Raw genomic sequence first — 24,538 nt, forward strand, 5'->3', positions numbered from 1 at the left:
CTTTTGATTTGAATAACGGTTACATGAGGGCAAATAATTTATTCCCCAAGAAACATGTTTTACTATGCTGTTTTGATTGTTACTTATTTAATTTGTTTTCAGTATCAACACTGTCGTATAATTGCCAGGTTAGTGGTATTTTGTACGCGACCTGTTTAGCAAAATATACGTATAAGTGCCCGAGATTATTGGTCGTTAGATTACAACAGACTATTACGTTTTATTTGGACAAATATTATTTTACTGATTGTAATAAGAACATACATTAAAATAACCCTGAATTAACTCCTTACAATTAAGGCAGTGAGAAACAAAGGGCTGCACTTGCCTAAATTAAAAATTTGGAGATAACCAGTACAAATGGTTGGTAAACCTCTCGTCTGTTTAGGGGCAAGAGATAATAGGGTAACGGCGTCAGTAACAGACATGCTTCAACGTATTTAGACTTCTAAAACGATTTTTCTCTCATGTAACTTCGTCTCATTAAACGTTTGGCTGCTTCTGGATTATCTGAATTAGTTAACTCTATTTTTATGTGCTCAATTTTGAAAAAAGGTCCGACCCCCTGTAACAGACACCAACAATTCTGATGATACCTAGTAACAGATAGAATGAGGGAAGGATGAGTAATGGACAGAATTCCCTTTTTCTCTTCAAAATGCGCAAAAGGTATTTATTTTTAGATCTAAAACCTTAATATTTTCAAATGAACATGAAACACCAGTTGACCTCGTGGTAGCTGTTCATAACCTTCCAGCACTACCTTGTAAATACCAACTGGCTCATAAAATTCTCTCTGATAGCACTAGATGGTTGCACCGTATTCATGGATCGCAGCAATATCAGTTTTACCCACCTAAAATTCGAACTATTTAAATCCAAACTTACGACTGTCTGTTACTGGACCCTTGTCTGTTGCTGGTGCTGTTTCCCTACTAGTATCCCAGGTAGATACATATATACCCCCCCCCCCCTGCTGTTATATAGCATGATTTAGAAAACTTTTCAGTGAAATCCTACCTAGTACCGGATCTTTAAACACGTTTTATAAGTTTTACTCAAATTTTGAAAATGTCCACTTACATCATTTTGCTTCTTATTGCCTCAGTTGATAGTCATCAAATAGTTCCTAAGATTATTTAAACGTCACGTTATCAGATTTACCGTGAAAACAAAAAATAACATGGTTTTTTACTTAATGAACATGTTTACAAAATCAGGTAATATTTTATTGATTTTCTCGCTCCTAAAGTTTTTCATAGCTCTTTTAATTTTTACGCCTTTAGTTTTGGTTATTTAACCATCATTTCATGCACTAATCACTTCATCGTGAACAAAAAGAACGACTAGATATTGCGGCCATTTTATCCCCTACCTCAACTTTCACTGCCTCACTTTACTTAATGATAGTATTTTTGTTGCTTTTCATAGCTCTTATTCAGGTCCTCGCGGTACCGCCATTTTGGTTTTATTAAATTGTAACTCCTAAACGTGAAAATCAGTGATTAGTAAAATAGTAGCTGTGTCGCCTGGCTCTGCACGGTCTATCTGGAAAATAAAAGTTATATCGAGTAACACGTGCTCAATCTACCTATTTATCTATGTCACTCTAACTTATTCCGAACGCCAGAGAATTGACGATAGAATCAGGCATCGATAGATTCATAATTTTTTGGACTTGGTGTTAGGTAGTTTTCAGTTTTTTACGATTTAATAAGAGGAGATATTAATTTAAAAGTAAATTCTCAAATATGTTTCTATCACCCGAAGAAAAGCATCCGCTGGCACGCTGTCCAACCCTACCCTTGGAACTTTTTTTTTTTTCCAGATTAAGTTTTCCTCGCCTCTAGAAACCTAGGGTCTTTTCTCAATGGCATATTTTCCCTTCATTCTCTGTTTTAAGCGGAATTGATTGAATGATTTGAGTTAATGGTAAATGGGAGACGTTTGGTGGATTGGAAATGGAATGGTTCTAGAGGTGCGCCGTGCTGAAAACTAATGTATTTCTCACTAATTAATGTACCGCCGAACTTTGGCGAGAAGGGGCTTCACCTTTCTGATAAATTAAAGTTTTCGTTCTCAAGAATTACAGTCAGGTGATTACTCTGTTTCTCTAAAAGTTAATCTTTACATCATTTTTAGTTTATCTTTTCAGATTTTTTACTCATTCTTAGAATAAACACTGTTACCAGTTCATGGATTGGCGTTTACATCTTTTTTTGCAGCAGTTTATTACGCTAATATGACGCTAGAACTTTTGTCCAATCGTAGTTTTTAGGAAAAGAGACTGTAATAAATAAATGGTAATAAATGGTAGTTTGTAGTAAATGTGGGATTTCATTTAAAAATAGCGGCTGAACAAATTAAGGGATTTTTTTGAAATTTGGATGTATAATTGATTGATCGAAATTTTTTCAGTTTTTTCAATCATCATATGTTTTTGATGGTTTTACGGTATAATGGTATTATAGTAGAAAGTTTATCTCTTCGCTTTTACGGCATTGTAGATAAAGAATGCTTTCTGCGAGTAAGTTAACTGGTTAATTTTTCCAAATCACTAAAGTTCTTGAATGTATTTTAAATATTTTTGTGTCTAAAAAAGGGAGGAATTTCCGATGAATTCTTGCATAAAAATTATGAATGCGTGATTTTGTTTCATTAGACATTCAAAAAAATTAAGAAGGATGGTGTGACTTGTCAGACCAATCAAGAAGACAATAGAAATCAGAATACGCTATATGATTGCTCAAAAAAAAGTTAAAAAAATTATCTAACCAGTATGTTACTTCATGTAAGCTGATCACTTAACCTTCGGTAACAAAAGTTGGAAACAAAATGCTTATTGTGCCAACTAGGATTGTAAGAGCAAAAAGTTAGTAGAGAGTAGTATATTTTCAAACGAAATATACAGTACGTACTGTTTATTGATAAACGAGAAAGTCAATATTTCTGGCTTTCGGAAAACAAAATGGCTACCTCCCAACTTCAGCTCATAGATGAATGACAGACATAAATTGTTATAAAATACATTATCGGGGAAAAAAGGCACTGCTTTTACTTTTTTATGCTTTAAAGGATTTTAACGATGCCTAATATTTAAGATAAATAAACTGCTGATGGGTCATTTTTTTTATAGGCAAAATATTGAAAGTGCTGCCATTGTTGGGTTTTTTTCCTACCATTTTTTTTTAAACTGAAGAGATGAATGCAGTGCTATGTCTTTTGGCTGGAAAAACTCCAAACTCTTTAAACTTTATGTTTACAGAAAGAAATTTTCTCCCGAATTCAGGTCAATTCGATTACACAATCATCTGAGGTGATTACAAGAGAAAGTTTTCTTTTAAGATATGAGAAATGGCTAAACGGACAAAACACATGTCGTTTTATGAGTTTTGGCGGTGCTCCTTAAGATTTCATCATCCATCAGGAGATGCCAAAAAGAAGTCGTTCGATGGAAGAGTGCTGAGAATTTTTAAGACATATATCGATATTTTTTCTGAATGGAAAAATGAAACTGTGGAATAATATTTTAACTTGAGTTAAACTACGTTTCTAACGATTTTTAGCCTTTTTTCAAAAAAAAAGAGAAAGAAAGAAAGAACGGGATACTTCAATAATTGGGAATCTGGCGATCTTTCTTCATTGGCGTCAATTTTTGGCTCCAGCGCCTGCGCCAGAGATATTTTTATTTGCAAATCTAAACAAAGAGACTAGAAACATCTATTCACATAGGATTACTATAAATCAGCAGGGTTACCAAAATAAAACTATTTACGCCGAAAATGAGACGACCGCGCCAGATTCTCAATCATCGAAATATCCCCGAAAAGAATGAAACTACCATTCATACAAGTGGAAATTGCTTTAAAAAGTAAAAAATGATTTTATTCTTAAAACACCATGGATACTACTTTTGAACATAATTTTTTGACCTCAACTCAAAGTCTATAGATGAATCATACGTAATCAATTACAAATATAAATTTAAATGGGCCTAGATTCTTACAGACAGCATATTTGTGTATTGGTACACATGCTTCGTTCATAATTTTGAACGAAAGTTTGAGTGAACGAGCAATGTATGAAAAACATGAACAAAATATGGTTACGTATGATTTTATCTAGTTTTCGTGCCGACTCCAAGAAATTATGTTTAAAATTAGTGTCGACGGTGTTTTAAGAGTAAAACTTTTTTTTTAACTTTTTAGAGCAATTTTCAGTTGTATGAATCTTAGTTTGATTCCTTTCTCAATACTGTTTTGAAGTCGGTTCTATTTTCTTTTTTCAAATGCTTTTTAATTTTTTTCGTCGTAATGTAAATATATTTTAGAAGTGGTACGTTTTTGCAAAATTGAAGCGGTATCCCATATTTTTTTAATATAATGCTCTGCATTAAAAAAAGAAAACTTAAGATTAAAATTAATGGAGAAAAGTCCTGCCTCTATACTTGGTCCTGATATTATCTATGAACTAGAAAGTCGCCTGTCAAGGTATGACGGGTGAAAATTGCTTCTCTTCTACATTTTAACGAAGCAATGGGGTTGTTTCCTTCAGTCAAAAGTAGTACTTTTTGTCACTGAAATTGATAGAATAAGCAGAAAAAAAAGCATAAAAAAAACTAACATGGACGGAGAAAATACTTTCATTTTCCCAGCAGTTATTTTTGAATTAATTTTTTTAAATGTCCCATTTTTCAAACAAGGCGTGGTCTTTTTGACGTCACAAATGATGTCCTTTGGCGCATTTTTCACTGCGTTTCCACGTTATGATAATCAAGCAGCGAATTAAAAATTGCACTCTACGCTTGCTATCAACCATATCGTTGCCAATACACGTGAGTAAAGATGCGAATTAAATATTTTCGACCGTGAATGGCAACACTGAATGGCATTTCATCATTTGCGATGTCATCCGCAGAAGCGTTAAACGATGAAAGAGCCCCGATTTAAGTAATTTTTTTTAAATATTAAACTTAAAGAAATTATTTAAAAAATGGTCAGAGTATATGTTTATAAGCCTGCTCTTTCAGAAATGAATACTTTTAAAATTTTGGAAACGATCCCATTGCCTGTTTGGTGATCTTTTGATAGTTGAAATTGTAACCCTAACTCCAGTGGATTAACCCTAAACTCCAGTAAATAGCGTTCACCGTTGACCAATTTTTCGTTTCTTTATTCCCCTGAAATGACACAGTCTTACCAGTAAAACAGTTAAGTTACGGATCGAGTTCAGCCTTGTCACAATAAAACCTTTCCCTGATGTTAAACATTACCAACGCACATTATCAAATTATCATGCCATGGCGCGAGTTTCATTGTTGAAACACTTGGGTTACTTGATCATCGGCTATTATTTCTATGAGGATAGCATGGCTAAAGATTTAAAAAAGAATCCACTAGAGTGATCCTAGAATCCTAGCGAGTGAGTGCATTTAGGCCTTACGGATATTGTCAGAATAAAACGATTGTACTGCCCGAAATTTGAGAATTACGCCAAGTTCCCAATTATCGAAATAATTTCACTGTTGCTCAGTTTCATTTTGTTAAAAATGAAATGATGAATCAAGAGTGGCAAAAACATTAGCGCCTTGTTTTTGACGGGAATATTTCGATAATTGAGAATCTGGCGCTGTCGTCTTATTTTTGGCGAAAATAATTTTATTTTGGTAACGCTGCTGATTTATAGTAACCCTATGTTAATAGATGTTTCCGGTCTCTTTGTTTAGATTTGCAACGAAAAATACCTCTCGCGCAGGCGCTAGAGCCAAAAATTGACGCCAATAAAGAAAGACCGCCAGATTCACAATTATCGAAATATCCCCTGTTTGGCATCAGCGACAATCGAAAAAATGCTTAAGTTTTTCAGATCTGAAAATCTTCCTCCATGTCTTTTGATTAATTCGATATTTTGCTCATTTATGAAAAAGTACCGGCATGTTTTCGTTATAGGTGCGTAACTTGCCGCAGAATTTGAATCATTTGACTTTTGAATGCCAAAGGGCGACTTTTTATTTAAAAGTGCCAAAAATAGTTTTAAAAAAGTTCAGCAAGTTGCACAACAAAAGACTTTCATTCGTAAAACTGTACATCTCATTTAGGGGATATTTGGATAATTGGGAATTTTGCGATCTTTCTTCATTGGCGTCAATTTTTGGCTCCAGCGCCTGCGCGAGAGGCATTTTTCTTTGCAAATCAAAACAAAGAGATCGGAAACATCAATATACATAGGGTTACTATAAATCAGCAGGGTTACCAAAATAAAATTATTTACGCCAAAAATGAGACGACAGCGCCAAATTCCCAATTATCGAAATATCCCCCTCATTTATGTCGTTGTTCATCAATATTTTACTCGCGGCTCAAAGTTTACAAAATGTTGAGTTAGATAATAAACCTTTTTTTTTTCGCATTTGTCAGAACAAGTTTCTAAAAAAACATACTTTTAACCAAAGTTTTCTGTAGTTTGCCTCTGAAAGTAGAAATGGAACATAACATCTGGAAAACAGACGACTTGCTAACATATTTCACCATGTGTGCTTAGAGTTTTTCAAAATCTTTCAAACTATGTTTCAAATCAATGTAATAGATAGTTTCAAACTGACTCACAAACAAATTACTGATGGCTTGATTGCTTTTAGTTTTTTAGGAAGCTTACATAGCGCGTGTTTAAAATGTAAAGTAAATATAAAATAATGGCGCCATCCTTTTGAAATGATATTTTATATTGTAAAAATACAATTTCTTTCTACATTAAGCGTCATAAACAAAAAGTGTATGTAATATCTATCTCTGTATATTAAACAAAAGTTTCGTTAAAATTTTGTTTGAGCGCGTATGTATGTAGTTCCGGAAAATCTAGGAAACCCCACAGCAAGGACTTGTTATGTTTTAGTGGGATACATACGTATGCACCACTGGTGCTAAAATAACGACCGATAAAACAATGGATAGTCAACATTTTTAATCATACCTATTCCATAGATTCAAATTTGAAGCTGCTCGCGGGACGTTATACGAGGCTTGTTAGAATAGTATCCGACCTTAGTTTTTGAGAAAACTTGATGGATCTAAATCAAGTGTACTTGCATGAGCTGACTTTTAGTGAGCATGCGTGATTTTTCCCTGGCTGTTTACAGCGTCAGTCGTTGGCAAACAGCTTTTGACTGAAGTAATGTGTAGTGCTCTCGTCAGCTTATATAATTTCAAGGAAAATGACGTAAGAACTGGAACAGTGTTATCGCATGAAATTTTGCAAGAAACTGGGTGACGGATAGGTGGAAACTATTCGGAAGATGCAAGCGACTTTCAGTAACGATTTTCCAGCACATTTTTTGCACTTGATTCAGATTTTTTCGGCGAAACACCACACTCCTGTAGTTCAGTAGACTCCTTACTCTACTGATGTGGCCCTTTACACTCCTGGCTTTTCTTCAAACTCCAGAAACGATTGAAAGGAACGGGATTTCAGGCAAAGGAGAACATTATGGCTGCAATGACATCCGAGCTAAACTCGAAACAGACCTTCTCGGAATGCAACCAACAATAGACTAGCAGTGCTGTGAGGAGTGTGTGTAGTCCCAAGGAGACTACTCTGAAAGTGATTACGTTTCCAACGATCCAGATATGCCAGTTTGCTTTCTCTGGCCTTAGGTCGAATACTTATCAAAAGATTTTGTATATCCCGTTTGTTTCAAACTGTCTAAAAGAGTGGAGGATAACCACACACCAAGAAAATTGGCACAAAATCATTTATCAGTACATTCAGCAAATATTTTTCTGCTCTTTCCGTGCAATTCGGTAGTGCAACTTTTCCGAATATACCCCAGAATTCCGAAGAGTTTTAATTGATGAATCCCGGAGTTCCGGGGACTTAAATCTTAGCAAGAAAACATTTTAAAATGTTTGTCATTATTTGTAAACAGACATTAAAAGTGGCTACTTCAAAAGGCAGAACTGATTATAATTTTAATAATGCAGCACATATACATTGTTGATGGTTATTTTTCGGCAGAACTATTGAAAATGGTCCCCTCCTCCCCTCCCGGTTCGCCCCAAGGAAAGTACTTATTTTCTTTTCTAAATTACACTACATTATTAGTTACCAAATACAAAAAAAAACACTCTTTCAACTTTGAAAATAGGAATGGAGGGACATTTTTTCTTGACTCTTTTGAACAACTTTTAAATTACGGAATCTCTTATTTCTGCGTATACATGTAGCTGTTTTCAGCTACGACCAGAGCCGGCCTTAAACCGATTAGAGCAAAAGAGCCCAATGGGGCCCCGAGCCAGCAGGGGCCCCGCTCAAAAAAAAAATCGCTCGCAAAAATAATTAAGAAATAAAGAAAATAAAAAGTTCAAATGAACTTAACTGATAATAATCATAATATACTTAACTGATATTTAAGCTGGGGGTTTGGAGCTACTTTCAGTGTGATTAAGTGTGATTCTTCTCCTCTAACGTCTCCAAAGCAGGGGCGTGCACAGAAATTTTGGGGCCGTCACAAATGACTTTTCCGGCCCCCCCTTCTATATTGCTTACCCCTATATTTCACCCCTAGTTTAAAAAATATTGGGCCTCCTTCAAGCTCGGGCCCGGGCCAACAGGTGTCCCATCTCTCGCCCCCCACCCTGTGCACGCCCCTGCTCCAAAGGCAGCCTAAAATAGTGTTTTTAAAATTTAAATTTCAAAATATTTTCTGGTAAAGGCCTCTGAAATCAGCACAATAGCTTAAAATTTCCGTTTTAGAAAATACTACAACGAGTGAACCCTCGAACCCTTCTTTCTCATGGATAGCATAAAATTGATTTCAGTTTCGAAAAAAATTAAGGGGAGAATCTCTTCCCTTTCCCTCGATCGTTTCCAAACAGAGCCTAAAATTGAGTTTTTAACACTTCAATGTCGAAAAATTTTCGAAGAGTCACTAAGTCTCCTAATGTCTCCAGTTATAGTCTAAAATTGCGCCTTAAAGCCCTCTGTAGGAGATCAACAAATTCCTTTCATCTCCATTTTCATCAACATCACCTTGGGACTAAAATTTCGGGAAAAAAAATCTGAGAGGAGCCGTCAATTCCCTATCATTACCAAAATTAATCTAAACTTATCTTAAATTTTAAAAATAATTCGGTAGACGGGGAACCTCCGCCTTCCTCCTTTCCCTTCATTTTACACAGAATTGTCCAAATTTGCGATTTTAGACTTCAGCTTTGAAGACTCTTCCGGGGACCGTGGGTGGTTTATCTGATCTCTAACGATCCCCCACCCCAAACCTTGTCTCCGTACTAAAACTGCTTTTTTTAAACTTCAATTTCGAAAAGTTTCCCAAGAAAAGCTCCCCCGTTCCCTGCAATTCCGTTCCACTTCTGACATCCCAAAGACGGCTGATTTTTTGCATGTAGTCTAAAATTCCTTTTTTTAGAACTGATAAATTTTGGTGCATTTTCTTTTTCCGTCTAAGCTGTAAATTGCGTAGGCGACTCGTACGAGAGGGGGGGGGGAGGCAACCGCCCGCTCACTTCCAATAGTGAAGGGAATTGCCCCCTCACTTCTCATTTTCTCAAAGTTGCACAATGATGATCGATACAAAAATGATTTTTTATGGGTGGATTGATTTATTCCACGAAAATAAAATTCTAACTAAATGGAATTTTCTAGAGTTATTTCACGATAATCGAACTTTGAATTGGAAGAAGAAAGTCTACGGTGGCCATCCGTCCCGGGTTTAGAGGCCATATTCCACATTTTTTGGAAAATATTTAATCAGTCATGTTAAAATCCCACAATATCGTCCAATTTTACCAAAAAAAAAAAAAAGGAACAAGAAATCAGCAGCCGGGGCGCCGTTCCCTAACCCCCACACTTCTTTTCACACCCCTCCCCCCACTTTTCTCGTGCACCAAACGCATGTGATTGAGCATAAATATTCTCAGAGCTAGTTTTCTTACGTACAGTGACTCCCAAAAGTGTTCGTACACTTTGAAATTTTTTAGAAAAACCAATATAACTCGAAACTGAATTCGAATATGAAGTTTAATATTTTTTCACATCATTCCTATGTCATTCTAAATACAAACCATTGGTTTTTTCAAAATATTGACGGATCTTCGTTTTGAAATGGGTCAGAAAACGAAGAGACAGAGAAAGAACACGCCACAAAAGTCATCGTGCACTCAAATATTTTCGAATAAATTCATGATTAAAATTATCATATGCCATTTTATTAATATTTTTGCATTGTGTTGACCATTAAGAGTCATTTGGCTTTAATTTTTCTTTATTTATTCCTTAATATTGTGCTTATTACTGTAAAATGCCTGGTATTCGTAAAAACCCACAAACACCATTCAAAATTTGAATTTTTTTCCAACAGTAGTGGTAAATTTGGTTTGAAATGTCTCTAAATTAGTTAATTTATTTGTTTGTATAGTAAAGTGCTTGATAAAATGCTTTAAAGAAAGGAATCGGACCAAAAACAAGGTAAGAAAAGGTCAACTGGCAAAGTTGACAAAACGTGATTGGAGATTTAAAGTTAAAAAATTTATGAAAAATACACATTTGAGTGCTGTAAAAGTTTCTGCAGAGTTAAATGAAACATTTTACTTTTAATTTTTGCCTAAAATTGTTCGCCAAGTACTCTGATTAGCTGGATTAAATGGGACCTCTTCCCGCAGAAATTTTCTTGGTCATGCGAAAAACAGAAAGCTTACGCTTTTCGCCGCAAAATCAATGATAAATAAGCTAAAAACGTTTTAGAATCACGTCCTACTAACAGATAAAAATAAATTTAACATTTTTGGTTAAATTGTTGTATAACTGTAAGTAGAAGAAAAAATTAGGAACTTAATCTTAAGAACTTAATTGGATCAGTTAATTAGAACGGTGGAGGTTTTCTAGTGTGAGGGTGCATATCAGCATCAGGACTTGATAGTTTGTAATTTTTTGATGAAATAATGAATCATGCTGTTCTTTTAAACATTTTAAAAAACAATTTTGAACTTCTAGCCAAAAATTTGGTTATTGAAAACAACTTTGTTTTTCATCAAGATAACGATAAGAAGCACACTGTTTTCAACGTTTGCGTCAAGTGCCTCAAAAATTGGCCTAAAGTTTAGAAAATACCCCCTCAATCTCCAGATTTTAACTTAATGTAACGTATTTAGAGATATCTGGAGGCTAGATTATGAAAATAGGGTTTTAGAACAAAAATAGAGCTAGAAACAGTAAGACTCGAAGTGTGGTTGAACACTTACTCAGAAATTACGGAAAAAAAAAGAAAGAAAAAGAATGAAATCTATTCCCAGACGTTTAAAAGGTGTTATGAATACTGTATGATATTCTACTAATTAATAACTTAATCAAAAGTTAGATTATTCAATAATATATAGACATTTTATAAAGTGTACGAAGACTTATGTGAGATAACATTCCGGCACTTTTTGGTTTTTGATTTTTAAAAAATTACGTTTTAATGTATATTTTTTAAAAATTTCATGTTGTTTTGTTAAAAATTGATCATAGATCTTATAATTAAATACCCATTCCGAAATATTAATTCTAACCAATAGTTTGGGGCCTATTTCGTTGAAAGTCGTAGGTGTACGAAGACTTTTGGGAGCCACTGTACTTAAAATTTACACTTTTTTTGTGGTCATTCATTCATTCATTTCTTTAATAATGAAAAAAAAAAAAAAAAAAAAAAGATGCAAAAATCAAATGTAGTGTAGAAATTTGAAGGAAGACGGACAATTGCGACAGTTTCGAATCCTTGCCCGAATCAGAAAAATCGGTCGGCACTTGTCGAATTTGTATAACCGTTCTATAAAGGGCCCCGCCAGATCTCTCCAATCGGGCCCCGCATCTGCTAAGGCCGGCTCTGGCTACGACCTAAGTCATACGACCTAAGTCAAATTTATCCCCGATCGAAATGCATACTTTTGATTTTTCCTAATGTCGACTATGTACAGTTATATATCTTTACTAATAATAAAGCTGAAAGTCTCTCTGTCTGGATGTCTGGATATCTGGAGGATGTCTGGATCTCTGTGACGCGCATAGCGCCTAGACCGTTCGGCCAATTTTCATGAAATTTGGCACAAAGTTAGTTTGTAGCATGGGGGTGTGCCAGTGCATTTCGAAGCGATTTTTCAAAAATTCGATGTGGTTCTTTTTATATTCCAATTTTAAGAACAAAACTATCATAAGATGGACAAGTAAATTACGAAATTATCATAACGTGGAACCTTAACATGGGTACAAGCCAATTGGCGAGAAAATTCACCATAAATTGTTTGTAAATATACAGGCGAACCAAAAGACCTTTTAATTTTTCTATTACTGGCAAAGCCGTGCGGGTACCACTAGTTTCTTAATAAATTATTAAACATTTGCTTTTGCGTGTAATTTCACTATAATGATGCATCATAGATCGTGTTATGCATAATTTATTGATCTATTAAGTTTCCAAAGTTTTGCTTCAATTAAAAGTAATTTTATTTTCTCTTACAGTTGACTACAACCGAGTTGTTTTAGAACCTTTGCCTGGTGTTCCAGACTCAGATTACATTAATGCATCATATATTGACGTGAGTATAGCATGAAATGTTGATCCTAACGTTGATCCTTTACAATTCCAATGTAATGTGTTTCATTGTTTCAAAAGAGTACAAATATCAACATAGGAAGAGGCACGGTGACAGATGAGTTTATAAGCGTGATATTATGTTTCATTGTGTCAAAAGAGTATAAAAACATCATAGGTAGAGGCATGGTGACAGAAGGCCATATAAATGTAACATTTTGTTTCGTTGCTTCAAAAGAGTATTTAAAAAAGCATAGGAAGAGGTATGGTGACAGGAGGCCATATAAATGAAACATTATGTTTCACTGCTTCAAAAGAGAACAAATAACAGCATAGGAAGAGATATGGAGATCCCAGGAAGCTGCATAAATGTAACATTATATTTCATTGCTTCAAAAGAGAAAAAATAGCAGCACAAAGGAAACTTTTTGACCACAAAAGGCTCTATAAGTGTAGTATTATATCTCATTGTTTCAAAAGAGTATAAATAACAGTACAGGAATAAGTATGATAGTAGAAAAGCCTAGCAATATCTTTCATACGAATGTATTTATAGTGTTATTTGTACTCATTTGTTTTTGTGTATTGTATTTTTGTATTTTATGATTTGTCCTTTGTGGTGCAGAGGACTACAGTAGTATCACCACAGTAAAGTAGATCCTCAAATGCAACAAGTTGTTTTTGTTTCATCTGAACTTTGAGGATAACGTTTCTTCTCTTAAGTTTGGTTTACATTCGGCTGAAGGAGGACATAATAAGAGCGAATATTAATTAGCCTTAATCGACGAACTAAAATTTCAATCAGCACAAAATTGCTTAAAATTTTGATGGTAGAACAACATTAATCTTTCGAGTACCTTGTTACTCCATTTTCAAAATAATAAAACTCGACACATTCCCTAAAGTTGGTTTTATGGTTAAACATCAGAATGGCTAATGTAAAAATCAGTCTGTTTTTCTCACATTCTACAGGTACACATTCTACAGGTCACATTCTACAGGTACAGGTCACATTCTACAGGCAGGTACTCCATTTTACCCATTTCAGCAAGTGACAAAACACAATTGCAGTTTGACCCAAACTAAGTGAAAAAAAAATACAGACTCTTGGAACATCGATTAGCGCCCCAACTTTTGCCAAAGTAAACACATTTTGTCGAGAAACTCTTTTTAAACGAAGCTATGTGGCGATTATTCGAAAGTGAAGCTAATGACCTAGAAATTGGTGGTGTTGAAACTCTTCTGCTCCAACATCGTTGTTTTTAGTTTCTTTTAGGACTAATTTCCAGGTAGGGGAAAGTCACTTGGCGTCGAACTTGTTTTTTCACTTGCGTTGAAACGATATTTACTGTCGCAGTTTGCGTTCTGGAATTTATAACACGCAAATGCTTACATAGTCGGTTGTTTACAGATTGTTTCTCTTGTGAAAGTATATGAAACTCACGTACCGCGATGTTTTCTTTTTCTCAATTTACGTGATACGGTAAACTAGTTAACTGACAGATGTGCTATTAAATTGTCGGAACTTATTCTAGCCGAAATACAGCCATAGAAGAAACTAAGCTTTCGTCATCAAAACCCCAAGTTTTTTTTTTTTTTTTTTTTTTTTTCGCACTTACTTTTCATCGTGCTGTACAAGAACAAGAGCACTCTAACGTAGATAAATCAAAGAATTGTGAAAAAACAAAAACGTTTCCAAGCAATTTTGAATAAAATTTTGATTTCAAGAGTAACTTTGAAAAAATATCCTTAGATAAATAAAATAATAGTTTGAAAAACTAAAAAAACACGCTTTCGTAGCAAAATGAACTAAAAAGTGAAAAATAATCGTTGGATGATAGTAATTGACCAATCACTTAATTTTAATGTAATACAAAAAAACGTGGGGTGCTGTCTATTTACATTTTTGCTTTTACAACAAATGGAAGAAATTCAAGACAACTGATAAGAACGCTTTTTTGTATTACATTAAAATTAAGTGATTGGTCAACTACTATCATCCAACGATTATTTTTCACTTTTTAGTTCATTTTGCTACGAAAGCGTGTTTTTTTAGTTTTTCAAACTATTATTTTATTTTTCTGTTTTTTAGTCTTATGTTGGAGAATTATCAGGTGACAAAATTATTTATAAAATGAGTGCGAGGTAATATCTTAAAGTTAAGACAAGGGCACCCCGATAGGAAGCTACTGTGAATCATCGATGTATGTTTGCGGAAATCATATTTATATTACTTTGAAAATTTGAGATGCATTTGAATAAACGTTTTGTTCAACAATGGTCTGATCAGCAATGAATTTCCAATTGAAGGCTCACCTAAATTTTGGCATGCAATTAGTTATAAACAATTATATTTCATGTTCTAATTACCTCGGAACATTGGAAAAAATTTTGTCTGATGCAGAAAAATTAAAGGTTTTTGTAGATATTTTTAAACAATTTTTGCGAGCATTTTTTAATGTATTTTTTTTAATTTTTCCTTTTTTACATTGTTGGATTTATGGCAAAATATTGATTAAAATTGGAGGAAATAAACAATTAAAAGAGTTAATTAATTAATTTGATTATAGAATATTGCATTGTCATCGGGTCTAAGGTCGCATGCCAAATTTCAGAAGAATCCGATTGCAGGAAGTGGGCGAAATTTGAGCTGCAAGATTCCGTTACAAGATACATGCATACATACATACATACAGGTGAAGCTAATAAAAGCGTGTTAATAATGATAACTACCTCACGCAATGTTCTGTATTCAACATTTTGAACAACCACCTGCCGTAACACAGCTCAGTGATTTGATGGCGTACTGTAATGTTGCCAGTCGCGTAACAATTTTTTCAATCATTCATATATGTTGGAACATATTTTTTATCGCACCAAACTGTCTTACGTTGATCGTATGTGATCTTGGTTTGCCACATAAAGTCACATGCCTTTTTAATGCATTGTATGCACAGCGCCGCATACACTGAAGAGCCAAAATATTATGGCCACCAACTTAGAACTGCAATGTTCTCGCAAAGCAGCTTCAATATGGCCACACTAGTGCGTGGAAAATGGCTTCTCCATATCTCTACATAGTATAAAATGAAGTGTGCAGAAAACGTCTGATTGTTTGAACTAGCAAAACTCGAGAACTACCCGGCCGAATTCGCTGAAATTTTCACAATTTGTTCTTTTAAGTCCTGAGAAGGTTTGCAGACCAGTTCGAAAACAATTCGATCAATAGTTCTTTTTTTATTCCAATTTAGGCCCAATTTTCACATAAATTCCCGAATATGGGGGTGAAAAATTACTCGCAATTAGTAATATTATATATCGTTGGAAAGGGAAGAATTTTCTGCGTTCTACGCAATTTGTTTCAACGTTCTAACTTAATTGCGGCGGGAGTTATTTACGTTTTTAGCTCGAATTTGCTTAGGCTTAGCTGAAAATTAGGTACTACTTTCTTCATTAAATTTATCAATAAAAAGTGAAGAAATTGTCCTACAGTTTTCTTTTTGACACCATTGAAAAGAGCTACCTTTTTTACTCCAGATCTAACTCGACCTATGGTCGGAAGTTTAACCCTCTATCTCCATTAGAAAAAAAGTTACAAGCGAATTAAATGAAGTTCAAAAATCTGTTCTCTATTCAAGTTTTCAACCATTTTATTTTGCGTTTCCACGGTAACGCTTTTTGAATCCATTATTTCCATCTTTCTCATTTTCAATTCTGAAAATTATTTTATTTTGTAATTCCATTGTTACGCTTTTTAAATCCATCTTTCTCATTTTATTTTAATTTCTTAAAAGTATTTTAATTCGCAAGTCCAACAAACTATAGGGGGCGCTGCAGCCACTGTCTAATGGCCGATGAAAAAACTAAAACAAACGCACGCTGTAACATATAAATTGCTTCTAAACTTAGGAAATGATAGATATTTTTGTTCGCATGTATGATTTTTTGTTCCTTATTCATTTGAAAAGATTTTTCAAAGTCTTTTGGTTATTCTGACCCATGTAGAAAGAGATTAGAAATCAAAAAGTATTACGAAAGTAAAAAATTATGCAGAACACACAGTAAGTTGTTCTGAAGCAGCCATTTTCACGATGTTGAATTCGGAATTCATAAATTTTTGGTTCGCTTCGAACGGCATTTTCATTTTGTACCGTTTTTTCTATACATTAGTACATATTAAATTCAGTTTCGTGACATTTCCGGCATTTGTTGACATTTTTTCACATAGTGCACATACGTGGCAGACTGTCAAGAACGTTTAACACTAGATAATTTATTTCTATGACTATATGATTGGATATCAAAAGAAATCATGCATTTAATTCATTCGTCATAGAAATGATTTACCTGATATGCGAAATCTTGTCAAGATACATTATTCTTTCACACAATTTTAAAACCATAACCCTATAAACAGATTTTTGGCGAACTTTTATTTTTTATTGTTCAAACTCTTAACGTTCTTTCTGGATTTTTCAATCTGTTCTGCGGTAAATATTTTCAAGAAAATTTATTTGCATACTGTCTATTTCAGTAGGATACTGTAGTAACAAAGGTTATTTAAATCATTTATGTGGAATTAGGTTAAGGAAAAGTGTCCAGTCAATGTTGTTAAGTTCGTTTTTTTTTCATCTAATTGAAAAACTGATATTTATTCAAATTCACTCAGAACAAGATAAATAAAATGTGTACTCACAGTTTATATCATATATGTTTGATGTTACGCTGTTGCGGATGACGATTCCAAATGGTGAATTACGCAAATAAAAAAAATACACATAACAAACTATTTGTTTTGCCCAAAATGAACACATGGAACGCAATGTTTTAGTTTTGTCGGCAGTTTTGTAAATCTCCGCAAGGTAGCGTATTCGAGCGCTGGAGTTCCAAATATTTGTCGTCATTGCTTGGAGGGGAAATTTTGCATGATGATTTTTTTTTTCTTTTATTTATGCCTGATTGTTGAATATACGTCACTTGACACAATTTTTGTTTTCAAAATAGACCGGGCAAAGCCGGGCAACGCAGCTAGACTGTAATTAAAAGTATCTCCAAAGATGGTTGTCAAAACCCTCCTTTCGAAAATTGCAAACTACCATGTTTCAGGCACTTGAGTTTATGGGGTCTGGTGGGGGAAAGTGGTCAATGGGGTAAAGTGGTCATACGTCAAATAAATGGCTATAGCTTGGAAATAAATGTTCGAATGAATGTGAAAATTTTATTTTAGAGTAAAGCAGTTAGAAACTACATTTTGAATATAAAATTTTACTACTGGCAAAATTTTATTCGCTACAAAAAAATATTTCGCGTGAACATGAAAAATTTTAAAATTTAAACACCTATTTTAACATTCTTTGGAAATTTTGTTTGTTAGAATTAGGAACAGATTGACTGTACAGGAAGCTTCCTACATGTCTCAAGAACTCTTACTCATTAGTAGTTAGCTGAATCTATTTTAGATAATTTTTTAGAACAATTTAAGTTAGATGGGGTAAAGTGGTCATAATATTAGGCTTAACGAATATTGTTCCTCTAATATCACTTAATCTTTAGGTATAAGGCAAATACAAATTAAATATTAGTTTTACTTAATATGTATTGTTTTTACAGTAAACGGGGTTTAATATACGAGTATATGCGTATATATACGCATATATGCTCGTGTAGACATGTCCATAGTCGTATTCACATAAATGCACCAATAAATACGTATATGGGTATATGCAAGTATTTTTTATCTATACAGCTATACATTATACTATACACGTATATGCTCGCTTATACTTGTATATATAAAAACACTAATATATACGCGTACGTACTCGAGTAAACACTTACATACAAGCATATGATATAAAAGTTTACGGGGTGAGTTTACATTCCTGAGCAAATTATTAAAAGGTATTAAAGGAGAGAATAAGAAGTAAGAATCAACAAGGAACATATGGTCACAAACACAATGCTGACGCTCTACATGCACGCAAAGTGAGAAATTGATGGATGCAGAAAAAGTCACAAATTTATATATATATATATGTATATATTACACAAATACAATTTTACACATTTTAGGACTTAAGAAAGTTTTAAAGCGATTGATGAAATTTGCGGCCTTCAGCTGTAATACATGCGTTGCATTCACAGATCCCTCTCTGTTGCAATAACGAGACTTTTGAAACACTTTTATCAGCCGCTGCACCTTTGTTGCGATGCGTGTATTAGAGCTGCTACAGACCGTGACTTTCAACAACTGCTCTAAATATTTCTTAAAAACTAAAACGTTAGGTAAAATCATCTTTGTGCAACAAATTTTTGCCTTGCTTTGCCTCCATCAGTTTCTATCTTTGTGTGCATATAGCGCGTCAGTGATTATAATTTTCTTATGATTCTTTGCTTCTTATCCTCCCCTCTCACACCCCTTTGATTTTTGCCCAAGAGCTTAGATTCATTCTGTAGGCCGACATGTATATAAGCGTATATTATCGTGTATACATAGATGTACTGGTGTATACATGTAAATGTACGTATATACGTCTATACAGGTATATAATCGTGTTTACACGCATACATGACTATATACTCGTGCTTCCATATTATATATTTACGTGAGTAAACATGTACAAAGACGCACTGGATGTATCCACGAATTAACTCGTGTATACTCGTATATGTACGTATGTACACTTATATAAGCGTATATACGTCTACTATACACGTATATACTCAAGTATGCACGTATTTTCTCGAGATACAAGTGTATACGCGCATGTGATGTTCGTTTATACGCGTATATACTCGTATATACACGTGACACGTACATATACGAGACACGTATGTACTCATGCAGACACGTATACACTCCTATAGGTAATCACGCATACATGCTTATATACTCGTATATACACGTATATACTTGAGTAGGCACGTGCATGCATGTATCTGATGTATACATGTATCTACTCATATAGGAACGTGTTTACTCGTGTATAACACGACACGTATATATTCGTGTATACACGCATGTACTCGTGAATATACTTGTAGCTATAAAAACAACTGAAATATACAAGTATTAAGGTTCTTTATAATTGTTTTGCATCTATTTTTAACTATGACCACTTTACCCCATGCCATGACCACTTTCCCCCACCCCATGGGGTAAAGTGGTCGTAAAAACATAGGGAAAAGAAAGTTCTATAAAACTACTAAAATCAATATTTTTCTTCCTAAAATTCAATGTACCGTGTTCTTTAATAATGCAATGTAAATTAACAACAAAAAAAAGTTGAAGTGTTTAAAGAATTTGTTGCATTTATTATCCACCTAAGTTGAAAACCTACGATTTTATGACCACTTTACCCCACCAGACCCTACTGATTTCATGCGCAATACGATTTTAGTTTTTCTTTTTTATAACGTAATTTTATATTTGATCATTATTATGTTGAAAAAGCATGTTAGATTTTTTTTCAATAAATTATTTGAAGTGATGTAGGTGAAGTTTAAAAAAAAGTAATTTAGAATTGATGTTTTTTTACGGTTTATTTATTCATCTGAAGTAAATTAATGTTTTCCTTCTTTTTCCAGAGCATACTCAAGCCAAATGCTTTCATCGCAGCGCAAGGTACGTTCATTTTCATTATCATCTTCCTTCTCAATCTAATTTCACCAGAAGATTTCGTAATTTGATTTCATATTTTAACTCACGCGTTATTAATCAATTTACTAAACGTAACGAAAGTCTTTTTAAATCCAAATGAAGTTAGTCTATGTTCAATTAAATATTTTCGAGACACATAAAAATAATCTAATTTTGTAAGAAGAAAATGTAAAGGAACTTTTGGCGTTACATTAAATACCATCTTTATATGTGAATTTTGTTTAACGCATTATTCGTAATTTTAACAGTAACGCTCGTGCATTCTTTCATTAGTGGTAATTATGTACGGTAGTATAAAAAAAAATCTTTTTTCTGTACAAAAACAGCTTAAAACAAAAGGATTTTTAAAGAGTTTCCATCTTACAGTGAACAGCAACTTCTATCAAAAACTCCTTTTTATCACAACTTATAAATAACATGAAAATGTATCTCTGCATACTGATTTGTCGTGTCTCTCTTTACAACTAGAAAAATCCACCTTATAATTTAAAATTTTGTTTGATACTTATGTTTATAATATCTGAACTACATTGATTACAGCACTATACGTTTATACATATCAGGGTGATGTCTGAAAAATGTTTTAGCCTGTAGTAGAAACCAATAAACTCTTCGATACATAATCAGAAAATTACAATTATTTTGTTCAAGTGGCTTTTGTTCAATTTTTAAGAATATCTTATATCATCATTTTTTTAATAATATAAACATGCAAAAAGATAGAGTTTGTCGATCTTCAAAATTTACAATGTTCCTCTACGTTTGTTTTAGCTTTTGTTCTGCAGTTCATACTAGAAAAAGTCTAAGAATTCGCAAAAAAAAAAAAAAAAAAAAAAAAAAAAAGCGTAAAAAAAAAAAAAATAATAATAATAATAATAATAATAACAATAACAATAATATTAATAATAATATAGAAATACATGTTAAAATTATTCATTCGAAAATTTAAGCTTCTATCATGCATACCATTAGTAAACTCACCCATTTCTTTTGAGTTTTTAAAAATCATAGATTTTATTTAACAGATGCACAAGAAAATTTTGTGATGTTTTTCAATATTTAAGCTGATGTCTGTTCTGCTACAAATAAATTTACTCGCAACACTTGTTACAATAAGAAGAACTTAGCAGCAGTAAACAAGTACAAATGAATTAACGACTGTAATTAATTACTGAATAGAAATGATTACTTCTTGATCGGAAAGGAGCTGTGTTGCATCTCTTTCCCATTAACAATTAATTTATCTGTGTATGCCTGATCCGGTAAGTACGGAGCACCTTCTAGAGGAGCAGGGTACATATGCCATATTTTGAGGGATTGTAGCCTAAAGCGATATTAAAATTAAAAGAAAAAGAAAGAAAAATCTTCTAAGTCCCCTCACGGTAAGTAATCGGTTAACGATGCAATGAATTCTGTAAAAGTGCTTTCTTTACGAGGACAGTTTTATTGCAGAAAAACAATTTTGCGGGACTTCCGTGACTCTGGTAAAATTTTCGCTTCATTTGTCGGAGATCTTTGGCTCGATTCTCACCGGTGCCATGGCAGTTATTTCCCCTTTTTTTGCTGTAAATATTTCCTGTACTGTTTTAGTCTGTAAATAAATAAAGAAGAACCCCTTGAGGCATTTACACCTAGTTTTTCCAGTAGTGGTTACTAACTATGGACATGCCAATAGCAACAACCCCACTAAAATAATAAGTTGGTGTCAGTTTAAAATTAATATGAAATTAATCCCCATAATTAACTTTTGAATGAGAGTAGATATTGTGAGGCTTTGAGAAGTTGAGCTCTGACTCTGACAATGTTTCCTTCTGTTTCGGTAAATAGGGAGGAATAATTGGCGCTAAGTTGAGTTGAGAAACTTTCTTAGTAGTTTTTCAATAATATTCCAACTAAAATCCGAGCCAATAACACGTCTATTTTTCACTCAACTCCCCTAAAACTGGTAAACATAGTCAAGGTCACAGCTCAACTAAACATAGCTGCACTAATATACTTAATAATTGAAAAAAAAAAACTACTCTACTCTTATCTATATACATAAATGGCTACTTCTGTGTGTATGTATGTATGTCCGGGGTAATCTTCAAAACTACTGGACCAATTTTAATCATTTTTTCACCATAGACAGCTACATTATCAGGGAGCAACATAAGCTATAATTATTCCTAGAAAACTTAGTTTTAAAAAGTTATGATGGAAAACAGTAACTGTCAGGTAATTTCTCCATTAAATGAATCAATATAAAACCCATTGTTACAAAAATTCGTTGCCTTACAAGAGCAATGTTAATAGTAATCATAATGAAATTTTGAATCAAGGCTTCTCTGGAGCAAGCATGAGTTTAAAGTCATTTAAACACAAAAAATATCTCAGTATTTGGCGACAATATCTCTTTGACGAAAATTAGTAACAGACAGTTTTACAAAGCATGGAGGGGAGCATTATCTAAGGTATCCCAAAATGATTACCGCAAATTTGGTAACATTTTAAATCGCACCAAGAACCCACAATAATTGGAATTTCCCAAAACAAATACAGCAAGTATGGTGGAATTACGGGCGGCTACAATTTTTAAAACCATTTTTGTTTCAATAGCCATATAGAAAAAGCTGTAGACTATGTTAAAAAAAAAATATAAATCTTTATAAATAAGTGGCATTTCATGTTTTGGAAATTCTTTAAAATTTTTTGCATAAATGTCGTGTTTTCGTTTCCAACTGAATACTATTTTGGTCTTTATACGTATTGCTATTTTACTTTTGTGGGTGAATCACATCAAAGCGGGGTGTTTTGAGTTCTTTCAGTTAAAACAGAAAATGAATGAAAGTAGTAATTGTTTCTCACAATTATTACTGACCCTGGCAATGCCTGGTATTTTTGCTAGTTTCTCATAAATAATTAGTTTCTCTTTGTACCCCTGGCTAACCGATCACGTGAGATCATAGGTATTACATGTACCACAAATTGAGAGTTTTGTTAGCCTAAAAATTAAAAAAGTAAATTCTATAAGACCATATGAATGAAAATACCCACATACATTATGAATGAACTCTGTAAAAGTTGTTTCTTTGCCATCACGGTGTTAATACAGTAAAACTCTCTTGTTGTAAAAATAAGTTACCAATCGTCAGGAATTATTAATTACTTAAAGGGCTGCAAATAATTATTGAACTGAAGTAGATATCTCTTAATTGAAAGCAAGCTTCTATCGCGTAAATAACTATTTTCTCCTGGTACCGCTGATCAGGCGATCACAAATACCATCAAAGTTTATTTCTATATTTCATGATTCTAGCATAAAAAGATTTTTTTTTTTTTAATTCTGTAAGCCTCATTAAATGAAAATAATCAAATACATAATAAATGTATTCTATAAAAGTTGTTTCACTGACAGGATAGTGTTGATATTAAAAACATTTTCGCTACAATAATGAGAAATTAGTGACCGTAAGCAATCTTTATCTTGACTAATAATAAAGGTGAAAGTCTCTCTGTCTGGATATCTGGATCTCTCTGTGTCTGGATGACTGGATCTCTGTGACACGCATAGCTTCTAGACCGTTCTGTCTATTTTCACGAAATTTGGCACAGAATTAGTCAGTAGCATGGGGTACTGACTAATCGGTACGATATACGATAATACGACGGTACTGACTCGAAGCGATTTTTCGAAAATTCGATTTTGTTCTTTTTCTTAAAAACCAAATTTAAGAACATTTTACCCATCATATTATCCTAATTAATTAGATAAAAATCATTAGATAAAACCAGTCTGTAGCAAAAATCTCATTTCAGGTGCATCTGTCTGTAGCGATAATATATACCGTTTTTTCAAAGGAAAAGAACTAATATACTTAATCATCATCGCTTCTTATACATTAAAAACTACTTCCTGAATAATAAATGATAAAAACACATTGATAAGAAATGATTTCAGGACAGTTGGGGGGAAAGTTAAACTAGACTAAGAATCAAATCTAGTAAATACAGTTGGAAAATAGAGAATTTCTTTGTCAACCGTAGGTACTCTTTTTGAAAACGAAAAAATAGTAGCAGAAAAAAGAAAAGTGGACACCAAACGAAAGCGACTGAAAGGTACCACTAGTGGCAATGTTGACCTAATTTTCATTGCTCAAAGACTTTCCTAATGCAGGTAGTAACGAAAATAACACTGTGTAGTATGTAAATACATTTTCAAATTTTATTCATATTAATTTGAAAAGCTATAATTACTAAAAGATTACAGTACCTATTATTAAATTATTAAGTTAGTTTAACTTTTATTTAAATAAAACTGA

The 24,538-nt window shown here is 33.3% G+C and overlaps 1 protein-coding gene across 1 annotated transcript in view; it reads left to right on the forward strand.

Annotated features, from left to right (window-relative positions):
• Nucleotides 1–24,538, forward strand: part of LOC129224505 (receptor-type tyrosine-protein phosphatase kappa-like) — a 166,465-nt gene that overhangs the window by 99,271 nt on the left and 42,656 nt on the right. The window contains exons 3-4 of the mRNA XM_054858967.1: nucleotides 12,505–12,581; nucleotides 20,165–20,201. Coding sequence (XP_054714942.1) covers nucleotides 12,505–12,581; nucleotides 20,165–20,201 — 114 coding nt within the window. The remainder of the gene's footprint in view (nucleotides 1–12,504; nucleotides 12,582–20,164; nucleotides 20,202–24,538) is intronic.

The sequence above is a fragment of the Uloborus diversus genome, chromosome 6, assembly GCF_026930045.1.
Source record: "Uloborus diversus isolate 005 chromosome 6, Udiv.v.3.1, whole genome shotgun sequence".
Classification (NCBI taxonomy): Eukaryota; Metazoa; Arthropoda; class Arachnida; order Araneae; family Uloboridae; genus Uloborus; species Uloborus diversus.